This window comes from Halichoerus grypus, chromosome 4 (assembly GCF_964656455.1).
Source record: "Halichoerus grypus chromosome 4, mHalGry1.hap1.1, whole genome shotgun sequence".
In the NCBI taxonomy this organism is placed as follows: Eukaryota; Metazoa; Chordata; class Mammalia; order Carnivora; family Phocidae; genus Halichoerus; species Halichoerus grypus.
In genome coordinates, this window is record NC_135715.1 from 103,696,410 (window position 1) to 103,723,043 (window position 26,634).

General features: G+C 36.3%; 1 protein-coding gene across 1 annotated transcript in view; it reads left to right on the top strand.

The window, feature by feature from the left end:
* THSD7B (thrombospondin type 1 domain containing 7B) overlaps window positions 1-26,634 on the top strand; it is a 568,319-nt gene that overhangs the window by 232,590 nt on the left and 309,095 nt on the right. The window contains exons 9-10 of the mRNA XM_078070024.1: window positions 671-800; window positions 4,009-4,112. Coding sequence (XP_077926150.1) covers window positions 671-800; window positions 4,009-4,112 — 234 coding nt within the window. The remainder of the gene's footprint in view (window positions 1-670; window positions 801-4,008; window positions 4,113-26,634) is intronic.

A 26,634-nucleotide genomic window follows, 5' to 3' on the forward strand; every position in this document is an offset into this window, starting at 1 on the left:
ATGCCATAGGTAATATACATTCTGATTAATTTAGAGAGTAGTAAAACAGTTGGAAAACGAACTTTGCATATAAGAACAAATAGACTTGAAATCACTATTATTGACTGTTAACTATCTATCTCATAGGAGTAAGACAGTATAACATGAAGTATTAACCCCTGGTCTTTGCTTGTTATTCTCATTCCCTAAGTAGTCTTACCACATGTTCTTACTTCCCTCCCTCCCTTCTTCCCTCTCTCCCTCCCTCCCTTCCTTCCTCCCTCCCTCCCTTTTTCCTTCCTTCTCTCCCTCTCTCCCTCCCTCCCTTCTTCCTTCCTTCTCTCCCTCTCTCCCTCCCTCCCTTCTTCCTTCCTTCTCTCCCTCTCTCCCTCCCTCCCTTCTTCCTTCCTTCTCTCCCTCTCTCCCTCCCTCCCTTCTTCCTTCCTTCTCTCCCTCTCTCCCTCCCTCCCTTCTTCCTTCCTTCCCTCCCTCTCTCCCTTCCTTCCTTCCCTCCCTCCGTCTGTTCCTCCTTTCCTTCCTTCCGCCCTTCCTCCTTTCCTTCCTTCCTCCCTCCCTCCTTCCCTCCCTTCCTTCCTTCCTTCCTTCCTTCCTTCCTTCCTTTGACTAACCCTGGATTTTTCCCTGCATCCACATAGAAGGGCACTACAATTTTATTTTTCCTTTACTTCAGGAAATGCCACAGTAAAACAGTCTCGATACAGGATTATCATCCAGGAAGCAGCCAACGGAGGCCAAGAATGCCCAGATACCTTATTTGAAGAGCGAGAGTGTGAAGATATTTCATTGTGCCCCATATATCGGTAATTAGTTACCTTTTGAAATAATCATTAGATTTTAGTATAAATCATGACCTATTTTCTTTATATAGTTTATAAGTTTTAGTGAGAAGTAAGAAGAGATAATGTTTATCTTCAATACCTCAATATTTTCCTCTCTTATTTTGAATATATTTTGAGGGAGTAAAAAATATGAAACTCTAGTTAACAGAACAAAAGAAACAAACATGTTTTGATTTTAAGTGAGATGCTGGAGTTCTGCCACCCAGGCAATCAATTTTAAGGATTAAGTTCCAAAGATATTCAGGATAAAGTCTTTACCTGGAAAACAAACACACACATAAGTTACCTTATTCTATCATTTTCATCCTAAAGCCTTTAATCAAGAACTAAGAACAAATATGTACTTTTAAAATAATTATTTACTTTCATTAAAAAAAATTGGTTCTTAAGTTTTGTACACATTTTAAGAAACCATCCTCTTAGAAAAGGAAGTTTAACCTACGGATAAAATATACATTAAAAAAAAAGGAAAATGACTTTTAAAGTATTTATGGTACTTACATGTTCCCTCTTGACAAATTGGTGATTTTTATTTATAAAAGCAATGCCTGAGATTTGTGTGTTTAGTCATTAGTGTCCATTCTTTTAATGTTGGATTGAAGCTTTGCTTTAGAGTACATCTGGATTAAATCCATTCACTGTTGAGTTTTACTGATTTGTGAAAAAAAAATTGTCTTAAAGTTCATATAGTTAGCACACTTAAAAATGCCTTTAGCAAAAATGTCTAGTGTTTCTCCTGATTATTTGAAAAACTATATCTTAAAGCTATGAAATTCAAGGGCTAATTTGTTCAGGAAAATACAGGTTATTTTTCTTTTTCCTTCTTTCTCTCTCTCTTTTTTTTTAAAGAAGACTCCTCACATTAGATAAAATTAGAGTGTCATTGAAGAGTCTGCATTACTATCAATTTTATAATCCTTTATTCTCATTGTTTCTATCTAATGGCCAGTTTAAGGAGGATGGGAATAAATACTGGGAACATGCCCAGACTACCAGTGTTCCTTCATTAACCACAAGGCTGCTGTGGAAACACTGTCAATATTCATCCCTTTGTACCATATATAAATATTGAAACTTCTGAGCTGAGCAAAAGAGCTCTTGGGGCCAATTGAAAAAATTAGCCAAATCAAATGTCATTAGACATTTTTATGAACCCAGGGCTTTTATAATCAGAGAAAATCCTAGATGTTATTAGTGAGATTTTTCCTTTCTCTTGCCCCCTTTCTTTACTCTCTGGTTGCACTTCATTTTAGCCACTCATGTTTGAACTCGTTTCCATCATTGACCTCCTGCCATTTTCCCCAGAAGCCAGTTTTGGTGTGTCATTGGATCATTGTTATCGTTTCTCTCGATGCCTAGTTTAACATGTATACAAGTTATCAGCATCATTCCCTGCTCCTCAGTAAAACACCCTTGAATTTTGAGCAACATGATTCCAATTTTTGCATCCCTCCTCATTGGTATGTTAGAGAGGCAAGCTAATATAGGACCTTTATCATTATCTTCTGAATCTTCTTTTTGACTCCATTAAGGTGATATATTCACATGCTTACCAAGTTAAAACAGAACCAAAATGTCTGTAGAAATTTTTCTGTGAATCTGAGCCTCTCCCAACACATTAAGTTAATAAGCAAAAGGGAAGACAGCATGGTGATGTATCCTTACATAGAATTGACCGTGGAGTCAAGGGTCTGTAGCTGAACATTCAGGGTTTTAGGAGGTACAACTGGCCTGCTGAGCTGTGCAATCTCAGACATTTCACTTAACCTCTCTGAGCCCAAGTTTATCATTCCAAAACTGAGTTTAACAAGAGTTCTGAAATTATTTCTATTTCACTTTATGCAGCACACTAAACTAGACTGAACTCCATAGTCTCATTTTGATCTAGAAAGCCTCAGTAAACTTAAGGAATCTGAAGGAATGCTACATAACTGTTGAAAAATTGGACAAAAACCCTTTGCCATTTCAGTTTCTGTGTTTTGGAATTATACTAAAAACAGTTTTCCTGTTAAGATGTAATGTGCAAAGTAAATTTACAATTATTTAAAATTAAGGGGTGATTTCTTTAAATGATAAGTTTTTGTTTAGCTGTTTCTTGATTTTTCTACAATTGCTCAACTATTCCCAGTATGGAGGCCACTTGAGTGAGGTCAATGATTATATTATATGCAATATTACTGACCAGTTTTGCAAGATGAAAAAATTCTAGAGATCTGTATATACCAATTATTTCATCTCGCAAAGCTGGTCAATAATATTTTTGCTTCATGTTTCTGTTTCATCTTTGGAAGTAGCATCTCTTATCAGAGGTATTAGCTCATATGAAAAAGTGTGAAAATATACTAAGGAAAGAGCAGAATCTGTGGTTACACTTAAGGTTTGGGTTTTCTGGTACATTCTGAAGAGACAGGTTTAAGGATATAAGTCAGTCTGTCCTGTGGGTCATAAAAATAGAAAATTTTGTTTACCTGAGAAAGGAAAACAGTGAGAAACCACAAGGCTTCCTTAGAGAATATTTTCTTTGAGGACTAGAAATATTGATGATTCATCAGAGGTGGATCCATTCCTCTTCCATGAGATGAACTATCGCATAAGATAGGTCCCTGTGACTCCCCACCTCCCTTTTACTTTATGACTTATTGAGATGTCTGAGTCATTTTAAAGTCTTAGACACCACCTTATAAAAACTTTTGAAACAGAAGATCAAGTGTGAAGGTTTACACCCCAAACTTTCAGATTTTCAAGCCTTGATACTCTAAAACTCCAGTGGGACATAGGGTTTTTTTTCTCTCTCTCTTTTTTCCCTTTTCCTCCTCCTTCTCCTTCTCCTCCTCCTTCTACTTTTCTTTCTTTTTTTTTTTTTAAGGTAATTTTAGATAATGAGGGTAAACCTTCTAGGTTTGATCTGTGCTTTTAAGGATTTTTACTGCCACCTTGCTCTATGGACTACAGCTTATATGGAAAATGTCCACATTTTTAAAAATGGAAATACTACATTAACCATGAATCTAGGGTAGAGTGGACTATTGTCCTCCCTAGTGCATGCCAGGGCTCCATTTTATGACATTGGTTTTAAATCCATTTTTATTGAATTACTGTTTATGTGATGTATTTCTTCCGCATGTTTGTCATGGTGAAATTCTTAGTCTGCTGTTCTTTGTAATCACAGATGGAAACCACAGAAATGGAGCCCTTGTATCTTGGTGCCAGAGTCTGTCAGGCAGGGGATAATGGGCAGCAGTGAAGGCTGTGGAAAAGGACTACAAACAAGAGGTAAGGGAATTTTAAAACAGTTTTCCTGTTAAGATGTAATTTTAGATTATGTTATTCTTATACACTATTGCTTATTTTATATTTAAATAATTATGATATTATTGGATTGAATTATTTATACTTACCAGTATTTGAGTTTAAGTTTGGCATTAGGTAATGTTGATATTATACCATCTTTTAACCAAAACCAGCTAGTGTATCTGAGAGTTAATGCAATGGAAGCAGATATCTGTTCTCAGTCGTTTGCATATCTCAATGCTTCTGTTCCAAACACATACTGGACATGATCCAAGGAATGAAGAATATGTCTGTGATTAGACCAACAGTATACATTGCACTTTTAGGTGCTCATTTAATATTTGTGAAATGAATTAAGGGTAATTGAACGAATGGACTAATCTTAATAACCATGACTTAAATGTAATTGTTATATTTATACTTACTATGTGTTCTATATAATATGCATAGAAAGGAACTATTTAAATTCCTGGAAGACATTGCAAGTAGTCTTCTGGATCAAAGTAGAAGTGCTTTTAATCATCAATGCCTAGGTGTGACATATTGAAATCTCTGAAAACACTCAGCCTCATCAGACTGCTCACTTTTCTGTTTCATTCATAATCCAGGTACCAATCAAATGAGGCTTGATAAGAAGTGCTTTATTCTTAAAATCTAACCACTTTGTTGGTAAAGGGAGGTACGTAGCAAAATCAGACCCTGTGGAACCAACTGCATTATACTGGCTTTATAATTTTTTCTAAAAGGCATATTTAGAATTAAGTGTGTCTTCCTGTTGTGTAAGTTAACGTATTGGTCAGGATCAGTCAAGCAAGCCAGCACAATAACTCCCTGCTTTGTGTGTTGATTCAGAGCTGAGAGGAGCCCCCATGGCCAGGTGGCAGTCTTAACATCCAGGTCAATGTAATCTTATTGTGTCTCCTAATGGAAGCATTGCTTCCTTTGGAACAAAGACCTATAGGGCAGCAAAATATAAGATCACAAGAGACAGGAAGCAAACATTTTACTAGTGCGTCACCAGGGGTTAGAGAGAGTTATGCCACTTCTATTCATTCCCTCCACTTGATCTCTGGACCTATGAATCCTGCCTAGGGGGGAAACGGTACCAAAAATCAGGTGCTAATTCAGAGCATATACAGCCTTCTGTAAAACCTTGTGTCAGCCCTGCAAGGTATTGCCACCTAACTGGTATTTTAATTGAGTCTGCAAAAGACCTTTCCACCACTCTGTCAAGCCAGCTGCTTCAGGGTTGTGGGGGACATGGTAAGATCAGTGAATTCCATGAGAATGGGCCCATTGCAACACTTTGTTTGCTGTGAAGTGAGTTCCTTGATCAGAAGCAATGCTATGTGGAATACCATGACTATGGTACAAGGCATTTTGTAAGTCCATGGATGGTAGTTTTGGCAGAAGTATTGTTTGCAGGGAAGGGAAATACATACCTAGGATCAGTATTCCAGTAAGAATAAAGTACTGTCCTAGATCTATGATGGAAGTGGTCCAGTGTAATCAACCTGTGTAGCTACCATGTAGCTAGCTTGCCACTCTTGAGAGTGGTGCCATATTAGGGACTTGGTGTTCCTCCCTGTTGCTGGCATATTGGGCACTCCGTGATGGCCACAGTCAGGTTCACATTGGTGAGTGGACGTCCATATTGCTGAGGCTATGAATAACCTCCATTCCTGCCACCATGGCTACTTTGTTCATGAACCCATTTGATGATGATAGGAGCCACTGGAGAAAGAAGGATGACTGAGGTGAATAGTATCCATAGAACAGGTCATCCTGTTCATTTGATTATTAATATATTCCTCTGCTGAAGTCACCCTTTGGTGAACATTCACATGGGACTCAAATATGTTCACATTTTTCCCCACACAGAGAGGTCTATCTATATAACTCTTACCCAGATTTCCTTCTTGCCAACTTTCCAATCATGTTTCTTCCAAGACCTTGGCCATATAGCAAAACCATTGGCCACAGTCCATGAATCTGTATGTAATCGCATATCTGGCCATATCTCCTTCCAAGCAAAGTGAACAACGAGGTATACTGCTTTACATTCTATCCACTGAGAAGATTTCTCTTTACCTGTCTCTTTCAGGGGTATATCTCAGAAAGGGGCTATAGTGCTATAGCTGTCCATTTGGGAGTTGTGCCTAGATATTGTACAGAACCATCTGTGAGCTAGGCTGGATCCTTCTCTTCTTCCATCAACTGATTTTAGGGAACTCTCCATGAGGCCACAGGTACAGGCTGGAAGAGAGCAGGTACTGTAGCAGAAGTAGGGACCATGGACATTTGCCCACTTACTCATGTAACTTACTTGTGCCTTCAGGGCCTGCATGGGCCGAATCATCTATACACCACTTCCATTTGATGATGCCTTACATTGTGGCTTGGTGGATTAGGTAACACCCAGTTCATGAAGGCAGCCTGGGTTGCATGATAATTTGGTGGCCCATGATTAAGCCTTCATTCCTTAGCAAGACACAGTATCAGGACAGAAGCTGTTTTGCAAAGGAGAATAGTTACCTGCAGAGGGTGTCAGGGCTTGCTCCCAGATCCTAGGGACCTGTCCTGAAATTCACTTACAGAAGCCTCTAAAGGCTGCAAACAGTGTTGCTGTCTGCTACTGATACTTGAGTAGCATTGGATCTGCTGGATCATATGGCCCAAGTGGCAGAACAGTATGCACAGTAGCCTGGATTGTTATAGAGATTTTTCTCATTCTGGGACCTGCTTAAAACTAGCAGCTTGTTGAGTCTCTTGGTAAATAGGCTGGACTAACACACTTGAATAAGGAATACGTTTCCTCCAAAATCCAAACAGGCCCACTAGGTGTTGTGCCTAGTTTTGGTTGCAGGAGGGGCCGGATGCAAAAACTTATTCATTGCTTAAAGGGATATCTTCACATGCCCCACACCACTGAACCTCTAAAAATTTCCCTGGGGTAGAAGGCGCCTGAGTTTTTTCAGATTTATTTCTTACTCTCTTACCAAAATGCCTACAGTAGTTGCTACTTCTTGCTCACTGGATCCATTCAGAATAATGTCATTAATATAATGGACTAGTATGCTATCTGATTGAAGGAAAAGACAATCAAGATCCCCACAGAACTAAATTATGAAATAGGGCTGGAGAGTCAATATACCCCTGAGGTAGGAGAGTAAAGTGTATTGCTGGCCTTGCCACCAAAGAGCAAGCTGATTTTGGTGGTCTTTATTATCTTCAAACATAGTAATATGTGGGGTTAAGGCTTTGACATAGGAATTTTGGGTCACTTCAGTTTATAACAATTACACTTTGGAAATGATGTCCCTCTCAGAACATTTATACATGTGAATTTGATTGGCAAGTTAGTTTCATTCAGGACTTCTATGAGGCTAGATAGTGACTGTGTAAATTAAGGGAAGAGACCACCTCCTTAAAACATTTTACTTCCATATGTCAGAATATTGTTATAATAATATGATCTTGTAATTATAAGACCTTGACTACTTTCTACTGGAAAATTGTTATATCTAGATCAACAATATCTCTAGGAATGAAGTTCTTTAAAAATGGCACTTTTGTGTGGTGCACGACTTAATTCCATATGGTGGCCTAGACTTTGACACTTTGATACTAGCGTATCATAATGGTTGGTTTTCATTGCAAAACCATTTAGTAATTTCTGAGATGTTGCTCCTAAATTATGTGGAATCTTATCACATAAATGGCAAATTATTTTATCTTAGAATAATTTTACTTTGGATTTCAATTTAAACAGATTCTAGCTGGAGACCTCATAGTCCCTTAGACTAGGCAAGTGATCCCCTTGAGTTTTCTCTACATTAGACACCAATATTAGAGAATTCCTAGTGTTTTTCTGTTGGGAAATTTGTACTTTTAAAGTAGTGGCCTGGGTCTCCAATTTTAAGATAGTGAAGTAAAGACATTTCTACTCCATCTTTTCTCTAAAATTACTTCAAAACCAGTGAGGAAGATGTGAAACAATAAGAAAAAAATAATGTCCAATGAGATCTCTTTTATAAAATTGCTCCAGAGAACAAGAAGCACATTAACCTCACCTTCAAGAAAATGAGGAGTCATCTGTAACCTCAGTCACAATATGTTTTAGAAAGTGAGTGGAGATACAGTAAAGGACTTTGCAGAACAAGATTATGCCAAAGTGTTGGCAGGGGTGAAGGTGTGGGGGCTGAAGAGAAACAAAGTGATTTGTCCTGGAGAACTCCAGAAAGTTACCACATTCTGCAGAAGGAAGTATGCAAGTGTGTGTGTGTGTGTGTGTGTGTGTGTGTGTGTGTGTGTGTTAGGGGTGGGAGCAAAACAGGGGCTTTTGGAAGTCTGATTAAAAATGGTGACCAGTGTCATCCCTTTTTCTATTCTTTTGGGAGCTTAGAGGTTTATTCTCTGGGGATATAAAACCAGAGGCATTATGTACTTTGGACAACTGGTAGAGAATGGAGATGAAGGCCTAGCCTCAAATCAGGAGGATCAAAAAAAAGTGCAAATAAAGAATTAAGAGACCATCAGTTCCCTTCTTTCACCTGCTTTAGCATGCTAGCCAGGTGGCTTTTATACTTTTCAGTTCCATGGATGCCCTATCAATTTAAAAACACCATAAATTTAAATTTCTCTTTGAGGAGTTTTTGAATCACAGAGGGAGCATGAATTTAGACCATAAAATCATGGAAAGGCCAGCTTGGGCTTATAAATTCTCACAAGAGATTTTTCCCTCCCCTCACCATCCAGTGTTCAGTCTTTGATATGCAAGTGGCCTTGCCAAGGTATTTTGCTTTGCATGTTTATCTCTACTTCACCCTTATATTGAGGGCTAGCCTTTGTCGTTATCATTTCTGGTGTGGGGCCATTTATGAGATTCTCCATAGTAGAACTTGAAGACATGACAATGGGAACTGGGGTCTCCAAGATTTGGTAGAAGCCCTCAGGATAAAAGTTGTCTTTCTTGATTACCTTGCATCATAAGCTTTTACTTTGTTTTGTGCTTTATGGATTATTTTATTTGGGACCAGCCCAAAAATACATTTAGAAGATACATGTTTTGTCTAGTGTTTTTTTTTTTTTTTCATTTGAAAGGGCTTTTATAATTTTTAAGCCATTATGCTGCTCAAAACAGAAGTACTCCTTGTTTTATCTCACTGTTTGTATTGGTGACCTGGTTAATTGATTTGCAGTAAGACTACATGAATATAATATCCTTGTAATAAAAAAAAAGAAAGGAAGGAAAATAGAAGGGCAAGTAGAATTACAACTGGAGCTAAATGTCTACACCATCCCCAAGGAAATGCATATTTGGGATTGCAATGTCCTAGCTGTCCCATACTTTAGGGAGAGCCAATGGATTCTCTCTGCCCAGCTTCCTGTACTTAATCTGAATAAAGAAGGCATGGTAGCTCAGCTTTTATGGCAAATGAAAACATAAGAGGAATAAACTTATGTATTCTAACATACCTTGATGAAACTGCCCTTAAAAGGGTACAAAGTTAGTATTAAAAAAGAAAAAGTTAAAGGTGCTGCCATTCCTAGAAGGGGACTGAATTTGTCTGTGGACTCATATGGTCTAATTCTTATGCTATTCATGGTGACTATTTTAAAACTGGCTAATGGCCTTGCCAGTGTGTTTCTTTTAGATGTTACCTTCTTCTTATTCATAAGCTTGTGAGTATACTCTATATAGACAGGGACTGGACATAGACAGCAGTGTACCAGATGCAGAATAGGTATTGAAGACTGCAGTTGTCCTGTCTAGGATATCGTTGACTTCCGTGATGTACCTATATTCTTCTTTGGTTTGTTTTCACTGAGCAATGTTTATGTGGACCAATGGAGGCAGAACTCTATCTTGGTCAGATCTTTTTGTTCTTCCTTAATTGGTTTTTGTCCCTGTGAGAGGCCAAGTCTTCTTACACAGTAGTTTTGATGGAATCTGTGTTTTCTTTGCATCCAAGGGATCTCTTTAAATAAAGGTCTTTTCCAGAAAAAACAATTGGCAAAATAATCCACTATCAAGATGAGTTTTGATTTACCTTTATTCTTAAAAAGGGAGAAGGTTAGAAATAGGAAAAAGCTAAGGAAAAAAAATAGTCTAAAGCTCTTAATAGTAAAGCAAAAATACCTGGTATTCAAAAATGTAAATTCATATGAAATATATATTTGTATGGGTCTGTCATTTTAGCAAACTATGCTTTATTTTACATATTATTTCTTTCTTTTTATTAAGTTTTTATTTAAATTGCAGTTAGTTAACATACAGTGTAATATTAGTTTCAGGTGTACAATATAATGGTCCATACATCACCCGGTGCTCATCACAAGTGCCCTTCTTAATCCCCATCACCTATTTCACCCATCCCCCTACCCAACTCCCCTTTGGTAACCATCAATGTGTTCCTTAGAGTTAAGAGTCTGTTTCTTGGTTTGCCTCCCTCTCTCCTCTCTCTCTCTTTTCCTTTTGCTCATTTATTTTGTTTCTTAAATTACACATATAAGTGAAATCATATGGTATTTTTCTTTCTCTGACTGACTTATTTCACTTAGCACTGTATTCTCTAGCTCCATCCATGTCGTTGCAAATGGCAAGATTTCAATCTTTTTGATGGCTGAATAATATTCCATTATATATATTATATATTATATATATATATATATATACACCACATCTTCTTTATCCATTCATCAGTCAATGGACATTTGGGCTGTTTCCATAACTTGGTTATTGTAGATAATGCTGCTATAAACATCAGGGTGTATGTATCCCTTTGAATTAGTATTTTTGTATTCTTTGGGTAAATACCTAGTAGTGCAATTGCTGGATCATAGGATAGTTCTATTTTTAACTTTTTGAGGAAACTCCTTACTTTTCAAAGGCTTTTAACATGGGATTAAATTTTTAAAAATTGATTTATATAATTTTTGCAGGACTATATAAATATAAACTATATATCCATATAAAACAGGAAAACAAAGATATTACATAAGCTGAATTAACAGGAAACTATTCATATTATAGGTCCAAGTACTCTAAATTTATGACCAAAAAATGTTTTTCTCTAGTTATGTCATCTTGATGGGGAAAACATATCTGGAAGAACATACAGAAACACAATAAAAAACGTACACTTTGAAGTAAAGAAGTGATTATAGCCTGTTGATAAAATGTTGAAACAGCCAATCAGCTAGTCATTCTCTTCTTTCTGATGCCAAGTATCCTTGCATTTTAAGAGAGAAATAGAGTATCTCTGGATGATTGACCTTTATCTCCAGACAGAGAAAGTCATAGGCATTTAACCTTATAAGTTGCTCACATTTAGTCTCTGTCCTATTTATCTACATAGATCATAAGAAGAAAAAAAAAAAGTCATTTCAGTAGATCCAGAGAAGACAAGTATATAGGTTTTAACTGTGACCAAGCAATAATCAAAGACAGAGATAGTCTTTTCTATTTTTGTTTTATTTTTGGTGTGAGAGGAGGAAGCAGAAAGTTTGCTGGGAAGGAAAGTGGAATTACTGCTTCTGTTTAATTCAAGATGAACAAAATGGGCATTTTCAGGGGGGAGGGTAGCTGCCTCCTGGAACTCCTTCCACAGATGTAAATGTTTCTTAAATGGGAAGGACATGTAGTGATATCTTTCTGAGCAATTTCAAGAAGGGAGGGCATGATACCATTGGAGAGCCCAAATCTATGTACTAAGATTTTCAATCTAGGCAATGAACACTCTTTTCAATAACTTGTGATATCATTTTTAATAACTGCTCATCTTACAGTTAAAAATAATCAGACCCCAGTATTCTTGATACTAAAGATCATTCTTGGGGTGATTTCTAACTTCAGTTCTGACTTCAACACCAGAATAACCAGTTGGAGGACATCATGGTTTTTTTAAATATTATTAATATATCTTATTAATTAGCACCTGATTCAAAAATGCCTGGTTATAAATATTTTTAAGGAACTTTAAAAACATCTCCTCTAAATAAAATTTTTTTAGTGTGAAAATACAAGGAGGATCAGGTAGAATGTAGAAGTTAAATTGACAGTGTAGGGCAACTCTCTAATTTAAAATATCCTCAGATTTTAACAAAAGAATGGGTTTTATAATACCGTAGGCATTGGTTTAGAGAGTAAAGTGTGAAACTTCTAGCAAAGATTGCATTTTTTACGTAAGTGAATAATGATTCTTGGAGTTATTTTTCATTTCCTTTTCATGTGTAAGGATAAGATTAGCTTTGGAGCTTTCATGGTTGCTGCAGGTAGAATATGCACATTTTTTAAAATTGGCAATAAATTAAAAATAAATATTAAAGGAGGTGAGTGACCCAAGGCACAACACTTTAGTAACACAATGTTAACTAAGTGTGGGTTTGGAGATGTTGTCTTTCACTAGCCTCTCCATTTTTTACTGTAAGCTATAATACAAAGTACAAAGTAACTCTGAAGTCCACCTGCTCACTTCCCTAGTAGGTATTTCCCTGATGAAATGGGTCTCAGGGGTAGGGATGGGGAGGGGGTAATTTTTTTTTTTTTTTTTCATTTGAGTAATGCAATCATTTGCTAAACTAGGAGCAATAATTTTCTCTTCTGACTGCATGGCTCTCATTTACAGTACTAGCTTCCCCTCAGGAATGTTAATATGAATTTCAAAGACTACTGCAAACAGCGTAAATGTAATAGGATTATACTTCTCTTGTCCAGGACCAGAATTCAGTCTCTTCAAATAGATGTGAATCTCCAGGCTTCCCTTAGCGCTCAGGTTACTAAGGTCAAGGTATTCATTTCTGGTTATCCCAGGAGCCATCTTAGGCTTGTATCAGAAAGAAGTAATGTTTTTACGTTTTTATTTGCATTTCTAAAGAAAACAGAAACTCCAGCACTCCTTCTAGTAGCAGCAAAAGGAGGAGGAACTCCTACTTGCTCTAGAGGCTCTGAAAACTAACAGAGGAGCATCAAAACTCAGACTAGCCATGCTCTGAATTCAAATAGATACAAAAGTTGCAAAACAAGTGCCTTTCTACGCCAACCACGGTTTGAAGGATTCACGTGGTGGGACAAAAACCAGTCTTTTAACCCAGATGCATAAGGAATGAGATTTAAAAATCTATTAATTACACTCAGCCGGTTCATAGAAGGATCAACCTCATAGCAATATATTGAAAGTAGGAACTGAAACTAAGAAGTTTGAGGTTCCCTAAGGCTTTGTGATTTCGCTGCAAAGGGTTCTGAAAGCCTCTACTGGTAGGAATGCTTACTTTGGGAATGCATTAGAAGGACGGTATATAAAAGGCATTTAAGAAAAAAAAAATCAGTGGCATTTAGTTGCCAAATGTATATACAGAGCAAAAGACAGTGATGAATTGAAAAGATTCAGTAGTTTTAGACCAATGAGAATGATTAATATTGATAAGAAATTTGACATCATTTTTAGAAAAATAACATATATTTTGAAATCATCTGTTTACAGGTTGTAGTTGATGCCAGTTCAGAGAAAGGACAGAGAAAAAGTAGAGGCATAAGACCTAGAGGCAATCCCGTGTGATGAAAAGAACTTTACTTCTCACTGGAATGTGAAATACCTTAGCTCAAATTACGGTTTTGCCACTCACTACTTGTGTGAACTTGATCAACGATTTAACCTATCTGTGCCTCAGTTTTCACAATGGGAATAATGATTCCAGTTTCTTGCCGCTTTTACCAATGTTTATGGCTGTTCACAATTTGTTAATTCCTTTCCCCTTTTCAAAGCTTGGATGGTAGGAATATTTCAGGTCCAGAGAGAATGTGAATGTTATGAAACTAAGGGGAAATTAGTGGAAAGATTCATTGATTACATGAAACAAAAAGGCTGTTCTGTGACCAAATGATCTTCCTCTTAAAAATTCCCAATGTAGAATTAGCATATTGAAGTCTTTTAGAAATGCTGCAGTGAAGAAATCTATTCCTTTTTTCTTTTTAGCAGAGAATTTGCCCAAATCTATTTGCCTACAGACGGTATTTTTCACAAAATATCAACCAACATTTTTTTCTGTTATTGAGAAATGTGGGTACTGTATCAAAAAAATCACAGAGGGGAAATTTTTAAGAAATATGTATGTGGTATTGCCAAATGTTTTAGAAATAATTGTGTAACTAGAGATGAGAAAAAGGATTTGGCAGCTGACCGGACTGAATATTCAGAGTCTAGTCTCAGTGAAGTAATTGTATATGAAAAAAAAAATCATAGTTTTGAGACCAAGGTCTGAGAGGAAACAGGTATTTCATAGATAACTTTACAGAATATTTGTCAAAGAAAAGAAGGAAAGAAGTTAGCATTATAGCTCAGGGTTCAAAGAGCACAGAAGGACCACCTTACACAAATATGAAGAAAAAATAGAAATAAATGGTTAAAGAAATATACTGAAGGTGTTAGGGAGAAAATACTAATGTGAGTATGATTCTGGAGACAGGAGGGGATGCAACTGAATGAAGAGATAAATTCAGGAGTTAGAAAGAAGAAAGTCCTTTTTCCCTTAACTCTAAACTCTAGGGAAAAATATCAGGACACAGATGCAGGAGCCTTGAGGAAGAAAGATGAAAGAGTTTTTATAAAATGGCTTTCCCGGTAGTCACCCATGATCTTCTAATTTTAAATCCTGTATATATTTGAGGCATATATATGTATATTTATCTCTGAAGGGTCTCCCTTTCTTTTTGAGACTCCCCACTTCCACTCCCATGTCCCAGTTTTCACCTGGTGCCTCTCTACCTCTCTTGAATATTAGATCCTAATCTCTGAGCCTGACTTTTCTTCTTCTATCCAAAGCTGACATGGCCCCAATCTTCATAGTTTTCCTCTTTGCTTTCATTGTCCCCATTTTTATGTCTGTCTGGAGAACCCTAACTTTCTCTGGAGCTTTAAGCTTTAAGCTGTTAAAGCTTTAAGCTTTAAGATGATCACCAGGTCTTTTTTTCAAGGCAAATCTCTCTCTTAACTCCAGATTAGAACTTTCACCTGCTGATCATTACTCACCCTGCAGACAATATCCTGATGGTTTAAATTCATTGTTTCTGAAAATGAACTCACTACCTCCAAAACCCTGGATTTTTCTTCCTGATTCTTCAGTCTCAAGTATTTGAATGTCCACCATCCATTAATAAAGAAGGTTAGCCATCAAATCCTGGCAGTTCCGTCTTCATAAGGTCCCCACAATCTCTTCTCTCTTTTCTAGATCACTGTTAATGTGTTTCTGAGTTTTGTAGTAACTCTCCAATGGTTCTCCTTATATCTAGGTACATTTTTTATTAATCTGTCCTTGTTTTGAAGCCACGGCTATCTGCATAGAGTAATTCATCTGATTTTTATCTTTCACCTACCAAAGAATTTTCACTGGCTGACCTTTTCCCATCCAAAGTCATTACATGGGCCCTAAATATTCTCCTAACCTAATATTCTGTTTTACTTCTCCACTGTTGTCTCTTAGAGCCCCACCAGCTAGCCATTGCCCAAGTGACACCCATCATCCACAAAGCATTCATTAATGCCAAGCTTCTTCTTTAGCCTGGAAATCTTATCTTCCTCCACTTGTTCAGTCCTGCACCTCCTAGTCCCATCCCAGATATTACTTCCTTCCCCACATAGTCCATTCTTCCAGTTGTAGTTAAACACTTCCAAGTGTACACTCCTTACTTACTCATACTTCATGTGTTTTATTCCATTATGCCTCTACTGCCCCCCTTATTATATATTTCAGCTCCCAAAATGTAACTTATTCATCTTTCTATCACCAATGCTTCCAAATCACCTTGTACTATATACTAATAGTTGTTCAGTAAATGTTTGCTCAACAGTTACTACTTTGTATACCAGAATAGGAAGTTCAGAACATTGGCCAAAATATGATGAATAAAAGTACATATAATTCATGTGTAATTTTATTCTGTAAAGCAAAATCAGAAAGTATAACATTATTAAAATTACTGTTACAAAAAACTTTATTTATGCTTCAATCAAGAAATAGGAAAACGAACCATGTGCTTATAGGAATTTAATCTTCTAGAGAGTAGAGTCTGTGTCACCTTTACTCTATAGTGTATTTTACAAATTGTTTCAAAAGGATATTTCTTGTGTAAGATAATGAGATGGTGATAAAATACCATACAACCTGATTCTCTGATGGCGAGATCATGAATTAAACTTGTGTAGTTATCAGGTTCCCCTTTAGGAACTAACATGAAAAGTGGGAGGATTTTGTCCCTTACCTATAGCAGAGCACGGGAAGGTGTTGCTTCACTTTCTCCAGAGCAGTGATTTTCTACCTGTGGTGAATTTGCCCCCCCCCCCCCCGAGGACATTTGGCAACATCTGGAGACATTTTTGATGGTAAAGACTGGAAGGCGGGAGGTACAACTGGCTTGGTTCTGGCATAGCAATAGTGCCAAAGTTGAGAAATCCTACTTCTAGAGCCAGAAGTGTAGTGTTAGCTTCACTTTCTCATGATTAAACAGATGTAATTTTAAAATACCTTTACATTTAAAGGACTAATCAGAATGCCTCCCATATAAATATTTCTTACAATCTGTGCTCAGGTTAATAAGCTAATTGGTTAACTGTGTGTATAGCTGTAAAATAATTACAAATGCAATTTAAGCCAGAGTCATGCTAAAGGCATTTTTAAAGAATTTGTTTTGATGTGTAGATCCAGAGCAGCTGAGAATTTGCAATTGGTTGGCAAATGGTAATAATGACAGTTGCAAAACTGCGAACTTATAATTAAATACTAAAGCACTCAGGCAGACTGCAGATTTGAGAACTCTGCCATCTTATCAGCAGCTTCCCTTGAAAGTCCGGGTTTTGGAGTGACGTGAATGGTATAATTATACCGCATGTAAAGAACTATTCTATGTTTATATTTTGGAAACTGCTAAGTTTAACTTGTATAAATGGCATCATTGTAATAATCTAATCAACTGTTAACACAGTTGGCATTTGTTAAGTACACTTTCTTCCTTGTATTATTAGAGGAATAACTTTGTCACTGCAACTTTTTATCTATGAATATTTTTTCTATATGAGGCTATTTCTTCCCCTCAGGCTAACCACTGATATCTGTTGGACATGAAGACCCTCACCTTTCCCTAGTGTCCGGCAACAGTTTCATCATCCCAGTTAATTCTAATTGCTCTGGACCATGACTTGATCATGATGTCACTTTGCATTGGCCTTTCTATGTATAGCATGATTAGCTCTTCAGTCATTTCATCTTATAGGTTAAATACGTATGTTAGCACTCCTATCTCCACTACAGAGTTTTCTTATTTCTTAGTGGAACTATGAATCAGATTGCTCTCTTCTTGCCAAGGTATAGGGGACATAATTTCCGAGCCAGTCATTAAGACTAGTCTCCTGGGTTTTGAATATTAAGTTGAGCAAACCAGTTGTGGTGCTTCCAATAGAATTTTCTTGCTATTCAAACTGAAGAGCTGCCCTAGTTTTTTGTTTGTTTTTGAGATGTGGTGGTTTTTCTCCTGTTTGGTGAAATACCTCATATCCTTCTTTCTCCCTACCTTTATCTCTCTGTCTCTTTGGCTTAAGTTAACCAGAATTGGTTCTCTCAGTTGCAATTTTATTATTTTTTTTATTTTTTTAAGATTTATTTATTTATTTGAGAGACAGAGTGTGTGAGTGAGAGGAGGGGCAGAGGGAGAGAATCTTCAAAGAGACTCCCCACTGAGTGTGGAGTCCAACTTGGGGCTTGATCCCCAGACCCATGAGATCATGACCTGAGCCTAAACCAAGAGTCAGATGCCTAACTGACTGAGCCACCCAGGAGCCCCTCCCAGTTGCAATTTCATAATCTTCAATACACATCAATACAACAAACTTGTTATTCCTGGATTTCATATTCAAAAGAGTGGCAGCTCTTTTATTATTCTAGAGTTTTCCCAATTCTTAACTAATCATATCTTATTGAGCAGGAGATTCTACAGATTCTACCCCATATCTCTTCTCTTCTCTCTCTCCTTACTACTGCCAGTTTAGTTCAAGTCCTCATCACCATCTCTGGACTATATAATAATATTTTCCAAATATCTGCCTCATATTTCTGAATGATTATTCTGGAGTTAATATCTCATTATATTACCACTTGTTTAACATTTTTAGTGCATCCCTGTTTATTTCTGAAGTATGACATATAGAGCTATTGTAGCTATATCTACATATAGAGCTATCATGATCTAGCCCCTACTTTCATTTCTCACCTTACCTGGCCCTGCCCCTCCTTTATGTAATTCAGCTATGCACTTAATTTTCTCCAGGGAGTTTTCCCTTTTTTTTTTTGCTCAAACTCTACTTTTTTCTGAATGAAGATTATTTTCCCACTTTGTCCTAACATTCTTTCATTTTCTTTTGGTGCTAGCTGAATTGCTGGTTTACTTATCTCGCCCTTATTGGTAGGCTGTAATTATGTTTTATTCATCTTTGTAACCCTGATACATAGCATCTGACACATTCTAGGCACCCAGTAAGTATCTGGAAAATAGATGACATTGCTCATCTTTTTTGTTGTGGTCATAGAATTCTAACTAATGCTAGCTTTTTTACTTTTTATTATGGAAAGAGTTTCAAATATATGTATATATGTACATATATGCACATGTGTATATATGTATATACACACACACACCCATATTAAATGATTATTAACATACTACTTTCATGTTTCCTTTATTCCCCATCTTTCTCTGCAGTGTCACTGCTGATCCACACTATCACATCTCACATGTAATTTCTTAGGTGAGCTTTTTATTGTCTCCATTTTCTTTACATTTCCTCAGTGGAGTCGTGTTAGAATAACAACAGTCTGGGGGCACCTGGGTGACTCAGTCAGTTAAGGTCTGACTCTTGATTTCAGCTCAGGTCATGATCTCAGGGTAGTGAGACTGAGTCCCGCATCAGGCTTCATGCTCAGCACAGAGTCTGCTTGTCCCTCTCCCTCTGCTCCTCCCCTCCCCTCTCTTTCTCTCTCAAATAAATAAATAAAATATTTTTTAAAAGAGAAAGATAAAAAACTCTCTATTGCAATTAAAACACTAGCACAACCAGCAATATCGTAACCACAAATGCTAAGGAAATGGGTTAAATAAGTAACACAACTTATCAATTGAATATTTATTTTTCTATTTTACCTAGTTTATAGTACTATATTTGAATGATAGATTTTTAGTCTTTTCTCTAAAATGTATTTAACATACACAAATGCCTATTTTTTTTTGTTTGCCTGTGTTGCCTTTATAAGATTCCCTTGGGAATTTTGAACTTTGCTTTATATCATGCTCCCATCCCTCAAACAGTATACAAATACCATGGGCAGTGAAAAATATATTAGTTTTAAATAGAACATCTTGCCCTACTGAAATGAAAAAGTCTTTTTAGTTAGTGGAATTTCCAGTCTTAATTTCTTTAAGTGCTGATGTTCATGTGACTAATTTGTTTCCATTAATACCTGACATCCAAAATATTTTATCTTCTATTGGCCAAGCTGAGTTAGGCTTTATAAATCTGTGTCCTGCATGACTTGACCTTTTTCATTCACTGATGATTGAGTTCTTCCTTTGAATTTTGTTTTAAGCTATATGCTTTATGGCTATCAGTATCATGGTAATAACATGTTAACCCAGAACATCAAAAGTTAAATACCATTATCCTCCTTCTGTAAGTGGTTTAAGGTTCTTTGAGAGGATAAATCCATTTGGCATGATTTTTTTTCTTTACATATTTCATATCACAAATTTTTATGTAAATATTCTGCATTGATTTCTAAGCTCCTAGACTATGAAGAAAATCATGCCAGGGAAACAAAGAAAAAATATATACATAATATTATATATAATATATAATAATATAATAATTGTATATAATATGCATTGTAATTATATACCATTATTATTAAATTACAAGGAATTGACTCACATGATTATGGAGGCTAACAAATGCCAAGATTTATAGTGGACAAGATAGAGACGACTCAAGAGAGCCAGTGGTATAGTTTAAATCTGAAGGGTAGATGACTTAGACCCAGGAAGAGCCAGAAAGAAACAATGTTCGCGCTCAAACAGGCAGGAAAGGTTCTCACTTACTCAGTCTTTTTGTTTTATTCAGGCTTTCAACAATTGGACAAGGCCCACCCACATTGGAGAGGTCAATCTGCTTTACTCAGTCTGCCAATATAAATGTTAATCTCATCCAGAAACATCCTTATGTATACACCCAGAATAAGGTTTGACCAAATATCTGGGCACCCTGAGATCCAGTCAAATTGACACAAAATTAACCATCACAAATATCTAGTCCCAAGGGGAAAACTCCAGTGACTAGAAATTCTTGGATGGTATGGCTTCCTTGCTCATTGCTTGGACCATTCTAATGCACTCAGCTATTCCTTAACCATAAAACTCTGACCTTCTTCAAACTAGGTTCCCTGGAACTGGCCTATCAGATTCAAATATTTGACTCATGTTTACTGCTTTGCCTTTTCTGTCTTTATCTCCAGTGAACTGTTTTATTATTATTCCCATAATACTTGGATTGGGCATTCTTGTTAAGATCTGTTGTCTTTTCCAAAGAATTATAGATAGGAAGGTTGGAGGAGATCTCAGCAAATAAATAGTAGGATGACCCTACTGTCCTAGCATCCTTTCCTCTGCCTTTACAACATATTTTATAGGTAAGTTTAGCTTGGCGAGATTTGAGAATTTTTTCTAAAGCCACAAATTCCAGGTAGGAAATATGCAGATATCTTAAGGGGAAAAAATTGATCTCCAAAAGATGAATCCATAAATATGGCAATTTAAATATTTAAAGCCAAGTTCCATCATGACTCATTACCTGACCTTGAAGGTATTGTATATCATTTTCTCCTCTCACATTCTTGGATTGAACCCAAAGTGCCTAACTTCTATAGTACAGACAATATTCTAGAGCAAATTTACTAAACTAATTTGGTGTAGTCTTTATTTAAACATGTATAAATATATGATGAACTATAAGAGCTATTGATTTTATTTTGTGCCATTGAAAGGTTGCATTTAGGTTTTTCAGATGAAGAAATCTGAGGACAAAACTACAAAATAACAAATTTTAGTGCAACTGTCAGCTACTTTATTAAGATATAGAAAGATTTGGGGAAACATTTTTTATTGAAAAACAACAACATATTCTTATCACATTTTTTAAAAAAGATTCTAAACTTGTGGCTTAACTGGCTATTAAACTTAAACATACATATTTTTAACTTTGAATAGTTGCTATTATATTTTATTTTCCTATTCACTATAGGAAATTGATTTGGCACAAGTGAATGATAGATATAGTTTTTAAACTTTCTCTCTATATAGATTTGTTATATTTTTGAGAAATTGCTTTTAAACCATAAAACATGATATTATATGCAATCTTTTATGTCTGTTTTCTCAATTGGGCAATAAAGCATTGAACAGTATTCCTTACAGGAGCATTGCTGTGTGTCACTGTTATGTGCTTGATGAAAAAATATTTTATCTACTTCATGAAATGAAAAGAAGTAGATAGAGGTTGATTATGATTTTTCAAAAATCTGTTTCATGGATAGAATTTTCCTCTACATTTTATGTGCTAAGGGAAATCAAATAGGAATTTCATTATAGTTAGCATTTATAAACTTAATGCTATTTTAATTGCTTCTTATTCCTACTTGCCCCTGCCCTCTGCAAGTTTCTAAACCATAAGAAAAAAACATTAATTTATTCCAACTGAAATATCCATACTTATTATAGCAATATCATTTAATCAACAATAATGGAGAATTTAACTTGGGCATGTTATTTTGTAATTTACAAAAGGTTATGAACATTTACAAGCTTGCCTTCCTGCCTTCCTTTCTTCCTTGCTTCCTTTCCTTGAAAATTTTATGGTGTGCTATCTCCATTCCATCTATCTATTTAGTGACACAGTTTGGTATGGTGATTATAGATTATAGGATGAGTGTGTGTGTGTGTGTGTGTTCTATCCAACTGTTGTTCATTAGGACATTTCCATATAGAAAATCAGATTTTCAAAATTTATTACCAATTTTGTGTGAAAAAGCAGGAATATGTTGTCCCTGACATGTAATTTATACTGCCTGAAAATTGGGAGATGGGAAATTTATAAGAATTCATGAGGGGATAGCCCTGCTCAAATAGAAGGCACATGCTGGAAAAAAGAAAAGTGAAATCAGCCAAGGAAAAACATTCATGCTTGTGATGATGGGTAGTTTATTTGATATTAGAATATGGAAAAAGTAAAGATGATGGATCAAATGTGTATGGGAAGAAACACTGGAAGAGCTCTTGCAATGACTGAGGAGAGTAGAGGAAAAGACAGGCCAGAGAAGACAAAGAAAGCAGAGGACATGTAGAAAAAAGCATCAAAGCTGTAAAAACCACCTTGGTGTGGAGGTGTGGAGAATAAAGTATATGTGGCTATGCTAGGGATGAACTTATTTGTTGTAATTCTCATGACTGACAAAAGGAATTAAAGTCTTTTTATAATTGGAATTTATAACCTTTCTTATAATTCATAAGGCAATATGAAAATCTCCCTCCCACTGCCTCTTTAAAAAAATTATTGCACCTGGCACTGCATCACAACCAGCCCATTAATGTTTGTTATGGACATTAACCCAACTGCCCCCAGCTTCCTTTTGAACTGCTGATCCTGCTTTTTTCTTACTGGCTCCTAGGTGACTGGCTCTGGACCCCAGCTTTCAAAATGTTCTTCTGGCTCTCTCAGGCGTGATTGTTTGTCAATGCATTCAGTTATTTATTAATTAATTAAGCAGATACTTAATGGGCACCAGTCATATATATACATATGATATATATATGACATATATATATATTTATATCATAAGCATCAGTTCTAGATACTAAATACATTAATAAAATAAAAATTCCTTACCTCCTGGAAATTAAATTATAATGAAAGGAAATAGATTATCAGCAGAAGAAAGGAATGGTATGTTATGTCAGATGGTAATAAATGTTGGAGAAATATGCATCAGGAAAGAAAAATCAGAAGTGTACGAGTTTGGTGAGGAGAATGGTTTAATTTCCAATATGTTGATCAGGGAAGCTCTTGTTAAGAAAGTGGCATTTGAGCAAATATTGGGGGGGGGGAGTGAATGATGCTTGTATCTGGGAAATATAAAAGTCCTGAGATAGTAAAGAACCAGTTGTATTCAAGGAACAGCAAAAGACAATGAATCTTGAGCATAAAAGCCAGGAGGAGAAAAGGGAGAGAAGAGGTCAGATAGGTGGAAGAGACTCTGGTAAGGACTTTTGATTTTTATTCTGAGTGGAATGGGCAGCCATTGAAGATTTCATGCAGAAGACTGATATGATCTGACTTACATGTTTGTTGAGTGGATAGTAGACTTTAGGTGGAAGGATCCAAGCAAGGATCCAACTAGGAAACTACTAAAACCATCCAGGGGAATGATGCTGGTGATTTTGACCAAGATGCTATGATTAGAGGACTAAAATGGTCAGATTTTGAATATGTTTTGGGAATTGGGTTGTGTGGATGTGTAAAAGGATTGGAAAAATGTCATGAGAGAAGAGTTATCCTAGGATGGCTGGAGATACAGTTTTGAAAGTCCTTAGCACAGAGTTGATATTTAAACTGAGACTGGATGAGATCACCAAGGGAATCCATGTAGCTAGGAAAGAGTCCAAGGACTGACCCAAAACTGAAAGATTGGGGAAATGAGGAGGAGCTAGCAAAAGAGATAGAGGAAAAAAAATCAGTTGTATAGGAGGAAAACCAGGTGAGTATGGAGCCTTGCAGACCAAGAGATGGAATATTTCAAGGAGGAGGAGGGATTGACTGTGCCAACTATTGCTGGAAGAAGTAAAATGGGTTGGAGAATGGCCTATGAGATGTAACAACTTGGAGGTCACTGTTGATCTTGGCAAGAAGAGGTATGTGGAGGGGGGGGGATTATGAGAGTATGATTGCTGTTAGTTCGAGAGAAGACTAGAGATGGTGATTGGGGAAAACAATAAAAATGAAAAACCTTGTCACAATTTTTGATGTGAAGGGAATAAAGTAGTGGGGCAGTGGAGTTTACTCATTTATTTTTTAGTTTCTAATATTGGAAAATTAATAGCTGAGGTAAATGTTTCAGTAGAAAGAGAAACTTATGATGGAGAAAGAGGAAGAAATTGTTGGAAGGATGTTCTTAAAGACAAGAAGAGATGAGTTTTACTTTTTTAATATCTTATGTATTAGAAAATGAAGTTATGGCCATTGAAAAGGAAAATAAAAGTACACTATTAATAAATTCAGCCTTTTTCCTTCATGAGTTCAACCACAATCTCACTTCTCAAATGAACTCAAAAGTAGCTTAGTGTGTATCTCCAGAAATGCATGTGCATATATAAGGCATTTTTAAAATTCAGATTCATATTATGCTACAACCTTTTCAATTTTATTTAATATTAATAATACAAATGCATTTCTGTATAATTATATATGGAAGCTTTTCATTCATTTTTTAACTTACGTTTAATTTGTTTCTCTGATTATGAAAATTGATATACATTATTAGTAAAAATGTTAGAAAATAAGAAAAAATTCTATGTCATATGAAGCAAATACTTTTTTACCTAAACTCACTTCCAAGAGAAAAGACACCTATTAATAATTTTATTCAAAAACGTTGTTTTATTTTATGTAAATGTAACAGAAGGAAAAGAACAGGAATGAATATGAGAGCTCTGCTTTAATACAAATAAATGCTTTATTTTAGTTTCAAAAATAAAATTATTTGGTTCTCAAAAATTAAAGTTCAAAAAAATTCAGGGAAACATTAAGAAGTTGAAGTTATTATTGTAATTTTAATTGTGTTTCTTAATGGCCATAAATTTATTTCCATTAATAATAATTGGTGAACTAAAAATCAGAATGTACCACTGTTGTCTAAATAGCAAACTCAATCTTCCTATATTTTTAAAATTAATTAACTAATTCAAAAAATATCTATCAAGCAATGACTGTGTGCTAGGCATTATTTTAGGAAATAAAGATGGAATAATTTCAACGCAAATAGAGGCCTTGCCTTCATTTTAAAAACAAGAATACAGGGAGTAAAGGAGGACCTTCTGCTTGCCTTATCCCTGGAACACAGCTAGATAATTATCCAATCATTCTGAACACCCAGAAAATTGATCTGAATTCTGAGAGAACAAACTGCACAACTAGAGGGAGAGAAGAGGCCACATGGTGGAAGGTAGGAGGTGCAGTGATATGATTTGGGAGGAAAAAAGAATTGCGGGTGAGGTGGAGGAGAGGGAGCCCTGATCATGGAGAGGGAGAATGAGAGATAAAACAACACATAGGGATTTCATGGGAAAAAGACTTCCCCAAAACCATTGATGGGGAAAATGAGAGGGGCCGATTACTGCAAGTTTTTACAAGCAGCAGAGCTCAAAGACAAGTTTTGAAAGTCTGCACCTTCATCAGGTGGAGTTTGGCAGGCCTAGAGGAGCTCCTGCGGAGAAGGAGAGCAGGGGCCCAGGAGTGGACAGCTTGCTCTGAGAATCTCCTGGGTTGCACTGCGAGAGACAGTTCCTCTTCTTGGAGCGCATTAAGAGAGGTGGCACTACTTCACAGGGGACAAAAGAGCCTTCCGGAGCCATTGAGCTGCCCTGTTCTTTAGCATATGAGCAGAGACACTGCTGAGGGCAACTAAGCTGGCCAGGGAGCTAATCAAAATAGATATAAGTAATATGCCTGAACTAGAATTTAAAGCAACAATCACAAGGATACTAGCTGGGCTTGAGAAAAGCATAGAAGAAACCAGAGAGATCCTTAATGCAGAGATAAAAGACCTAAAAACTAGTCAGGCTGAAATAAAAAATACTATAACCAAGATACAGAACTGACTGGATGTAATGACCACAAGGATGGAAGAAACAGAGGAATGAATCCATGATATAGAAGATAAAATTATGGAAAATAATGAAGCTGAAAAGAAGAGGGAAAGAAAAATATTGGATCATGAATGTAGACTTAGGGAACTCAGCAACTCCATAAAGTGTAATAACATTCGTGTCATAGGAGTGCCAGAAGAAGAAAAGAGGGAAAAGGGGGCAGAAGTTTTATTTGAGCAAATTATAGTTGAAAACTTCCCTAATCTGGGGAAAGGAACAGACATCCAAATCCAGGAGGCACAGAGAACTCCCATCAAAATCAACAGAAGCTTGGGGCGCCTGGGTGGCTCAGATGGTTAAGTATCTGCCTTCGGCTCAGTGCATGATCCCAGGGTCCTGGGATCGAGTCCCGCATCGGGCTCCCTGCTCAGCGGGAAGCCTGCTTCCCCTCTGCATCTCTCTCTCTGTCTCTTATGAATAAATAAATAAAATCTTTAAAAAAAATCAATAGAAGCTGGCCAACACCAAGACATATCATAGTTAAATTTGTAA